Source organism: Notothenia coriiceps, unplaced genomic scaffold (assembly GCF_000735185.1).
Source record: "Notothenia coriiceps isolate Sejong01 unplaced genomic scaffold, NC01 NC01_scaffold00004538, whole genome shotgun sequence".
NCBI classification, from domain to species: Eukaryota; Metazoa; Chordata; class Actinopteri; order Perciformes; family Nototheniidae; genus Notothenia; species Notothenia coriiceps.
The window spans coordinates 1-4,728 of NW_011337239.1; the positions used below are offsets into that span (position 1 = coordinate 1).

General features: G+C 43.2%; 1 protein-coding gene across 1 annotated transcript; it reads right to left on the minus strand.

Annotated features, from left to right (window-relative positions):
* Positions 1–235: 235 nt before the first annotated feature.
* Positions 236–3,678, minus strand: LOC104942453 (presenilin-1-like; the record flags this gene model as incomplete). The annotated part of the gene is made up of 3 exons (XM_010767675.1): positions 236–511; positions 3,271–3,491; positions 3,574–3,678. Coding segments are annotated over 3 exons (439 nt in total), but the record flags the coding sequence as incomplete, so codon positions are not given.
* Positions 3,679–4,728: the final 1,050 nt, after the last annotated feature.

Below are 4,728 nucleotides of genomic sequence, written 5' to 3' on the forward strand. Positions count from 1 at the left end.
AGCTGGAATATGAAATGATAAAAAAAAATGTATTACAAAGATACTTCAGGAAAACCACCTCACCGGGTCCAAAAAGACCCACTTATGCATCTTAGGATTGAGACAAAGTGTAACCATTGGGTTGTATCAATAAAGTAAGTGTACATTAATAATAAAAGATAAGAGTTTCCTTGTGGCTGTTTACAAACATATTCTCTCATTCTTTCTACACCACAGCCAAAAGAAATACAAGAACATTTTTCGATAGACAGAATTATCAATGCATATCAGCATTAAAAGGCAGAGTGCTGTGGAAGACCTTTTAACTGCTCATTAGACTCAGGGGGAGTGCAGACGCTAAAAGGAGTTGAAGTGTTATTTTATGAGCCTTTTTCCATTGACTCGTCTCTTTGTTGTATTCAGAGTTTCTTACAGGAGTAGATGAGGGCGGGGAAGATGGGCTCGTTCCTCTCCTGAGCCGTCTCCACCAGGATCCTCAGGGGCCCTTTGGGACAGAGCACCGCCAACAGATCTGAGAGGAGAGAAACCAGAGAGCTGGAGTTAGACAACCTGAGAGAGACAGACAACAGACAGACAACCTGAGAGAGAGATAGAGAGACAACCTGAGAGACAGAGACAACAGACAGACAACCTGAGAGAGAGAGAGACAGACAGCCTGAGAGACAGACAACCTGAGAGAGACAGACAACCTGAGAGAGAGAGAGACAGACAACCTGAGAGAGAGAGAGACAGACAGCCTGAGAGACAGATAGCCTGAGAGAGAGAGACAGACAACCTGAGAGAGAGACAGACAACCTGAGAGGGAGAGAGACAACCTGAGAGGGAGAGAGACAACGTGAGAGAGACAGACAACATGAGAGAGACAGACAACGTGAGAGAGACAGACAACATGAGAGAGACAAACAACGTGAGAGAGACAGACAACGTGAGAGAGACAGACAACATGAGAGAGACAGACAACGTGAGAGAGACAGACAACATGAGAGAGACAGACAACGTGAGAGAGACAGACAACATGAGAGAGACAGACAACGTGAGAGACACAGACAACATGAGAGAGAGAGACAACGTGAGAGAGACAGACAACGTGAGAGAGACAGACAACATGAGAGAGACAAACAACGTGAGAGAGACAGACAACGTGAGAGAGACAGACAACGTGAGAGAGACAGACAACGTGAGAGACAGACAACGTGAGAGAGACAGACAACATGAGAGAGACAGACAACGTGAGAGAGACAGACAACGTGAGAGAGACAGACAACATGAGAGAGACAGACAACGTGAGAGAGACAGACAACGTGAGAGAGACAGACAACATGAGAGAGACAAACAACGTGAGAGAGACAGACAACGTGAGAGAGACAGACAACGTGAGAGAGACAGACAACGTGAGAGAGACAGACAACGTGAGAGAGACAGACAACGTGAGAGAGACAGACAACATGAGAGAGACAGACAACCTGAGAGAGAGAGAGACAACCTGAGAGAGACAACCTGAGAGAGAGAGACAACAGACCCCCCCCTCCCCTCCGACATGACGAGAAGCAGAGGCTCCAGAGGCTTCAGAGATCCGTCCACAGGTCTGGTCATTGGTAAACGCCCTTTGTATTTTTGTGTGGTGGCATATTTATGTCCCGCCTTAAATCAGTCTCCCCATCACTTCCCTTTCATCTCAGAAACGTGTCTTTCAATCCACATTTAGGTTTCAGTTTTTGAAACACATCCTTCCTTTCAGAAAAATAAATCCTCACAATAAACAAAATAATTAACATTAAGTTGTTTAAGAGTTATGGTTTTATCTTTTCTTGACCATTTTAGACCCACATAGGCTCCTTACTTAGGGGGCGGGAGGGGATCACCTGCAGCACCATCTGATTCATTCATGCAAGCTAAAATTATTTAGAGGAAATATTCTAACACCATTTTTGGACAAAAAGCGGGAGAAAAAACTAAATGTACTGCATGTGTTTAGCATACAGAGGGCATATGTTTAAAGGGAAGATTGAGGGTATCTAAAGAACCCAATTGCAACCAGATATCTGAAAGTGAGAGGTGAGGAAACCCCTGTGAATAGGACCATGCCAGCTTTTCCCTTGCCTAGATTTAGGGAAACTTTGGAGCAACATTTAGCTTCCTTACGATACCACAACATCTGGATTCGATCCGATACCAAGTATTTCAGGGCCAGTACGATACCGTCTTATGTACTTTCATGTAGGGGAGACTTGCATGACATGATTTTTGAGCTGAAAGCATCATAAATAGACTCAATCTGTCTGTGTAAATCCCTGTGTCCTTTTGTGTCCTTCTATAGTCCATTTCCTGTTGTTTGTCTTGTCTTACCCCGGCTGATACTTCACTAAATCCTCTGTTTTAATTGTTCCCTATATTGCCCCTATGCCCTGTAAGGTGTCCTTGGGTGTTATGAAAGGCGCCCCCCAAAATAAAATTATTATTATTAAATCTGAATTAATTTTCATGATTAAAGACAGGAGAGTTTTTATAGACAAATAAACGTTTTGCTTTTGCAAATTTAAAAAGTGCAAACATGAAAAGTAACAATACAAAGTGGCCACAGTAGCGAACTGCCTTCTTGTACACATCACACTTCGCTAAGTTTTCATTAACAGTTGTGAAATAGCTCGTGAACTGTTAGCGCCGGTGTTATGCATGCCCACTGCACCTTGCGGAAGCGCCACAGCGTAAAGCACTCAGACATTCCGATGATTTGTACGGCAAAGTTAGGTTTGGAAACGATAATCATCTCCTTTTTGGCTGACATGCGCAACACGGCATAACACCGGAGCCTCGCTGCGGGGAAGCTTTGGCGCTGTTCTGAGTTTGTTCTAATCTGCTTTCAGATTTTTCCGTCATTGTTAAAAAAACTCGGTCATAGACGGAAAATATTCGGTTAACGCGACCTCTGATCGGAGGTATCGATATTTTGGGATCGATCCGCCCACCCCTACACCGCGTGTCTCAGAGGTATTATGTCTTTGTGCTGTGTGATGTATGATTTGAAAAGCAATAAAAAGTGAATTAAAGTACTGTCGGTTAACATTTATATATCTTCAGCTTTGGTTCCAAATCTATTCCTTTCCTAAGGATCATAAAATAATGAAAATTGTAAAACACCTTGTCAAAGCTATCCCTTTCCTTACGCCTTAATAGGACCCAGATGAACATCGGTGCAGAAAAAGCATCCCGCCCAAAAGTTGAAGGATTCATCATCTTCTCTAAAGCAGCCCAATAGAAAGGAAGATTTACCGTAGACGGATATGACGGCTAATATGAGCCAGGCGGTCCACTCGGGCAGGTACTTGATGAAGACGAGGGCCATGAGGGCGCTGATCATGATGAGGTAGGCCTGCTGGAGCCGCAGAGGACCCTTCCAGTGAATACACATCATGCCCACCACCCCGAAGTTCCACACTATGATCGCCAGCGTGAAGTAGTCGATGGCCACGTTGTAGGTCTTGAAAACCTCCCTGTTACACAGAGCATGGGGAAGATAAGACATCGGGACATTTATAAGAATATGTGGGAGCTGAGATCAAAGGTTGAGCTTACTTGAGGTAGATGTAGGAGAAGAAGAAGAGCAGGAGGAGGGAGGAGAGGAAGAGCCAGCCTTGGATCACCTGAGAGGAGAGATCAGGGTCAGGGGGTTTGTTAAAGCTATTTTTTTATTTTGTATGACGTTTAGCACATAGTAATCATTTAAGTACAGTTTGTAAGTTACTTATGCTTTTATTTTGAAGTCAGCTTCTTGTAACGGTTGAAAAGTTATTTATTTGTAGACAGGCAGGAAGAGTTGTTAGAATAAGGTCTGCTGTCTGGTTCCTCAGCTGCAGTTTGATTTCTTTTGTTTGGGTGTTTTTAGTTGAAGGAGATATCGTTGCTATAAGGCTTAATGCGTCAAGAGACCAATACCTGTAAATACTTGTTAATAGTGTGCCTGATTTAAAGGTCACCTATCATGCTATTTTTAGGCAATAGCATAGGTCTCAGATATATAAAAAATATATAAAAAACATGTGTATGAAGTGTTTTGCTCAAAACACCAAACAGATCACCCATTCTAGCCATGCCTCATATCCCTCTATTTCACTTCCTGTTTCTAAAGTGCTGATTTGGGGAATAAAGCTTTAAAAATAAAAAAGGAGGGGTCTGAGCTCATGTGGGACCCGGCAGCTACTGTCTAAACTAAATACTGCCGTGATGAAACGCCATATCATGGATTATCAAGGATTCTTTCTGAAACAGTTTGGAGCTCAAAGGCTTTCTCTCTTGCCGGTTATACCACAAGGTGAGTTCCTTTTTACTTCCTGCTTCTTCACACACATGCTCTCCAGTACAGGTTAGCTCTGAGTGTTAGCCATGCTAATGTAAACACCGACCATATTACGTCCAAAACAGTCGGGCATTGTTTCTGATAGCAACGTTTCTGATTGGGCCGTGGGTCCACATTTCAGATATTACGTCATATCGGACGCAAATCTGGATCAGCTCCGTTGTTCTCCCGTTTTTAGAGATTTGGGTACGGAGGAAAAGAGAGAGGGTTTTGTTTTCTGACGGTGCGTGAGTTCCCTGACACACCAGGGACACAGACTGATATATAAAAGACATCAAAAAGTGACTTTTGCATGATAGGTCCCCTTTAAGTAGGTACATCAACCTCAAACACGTCATGTTACAATTCTTTTGCTGCTTGCTACAAAAGGAAAA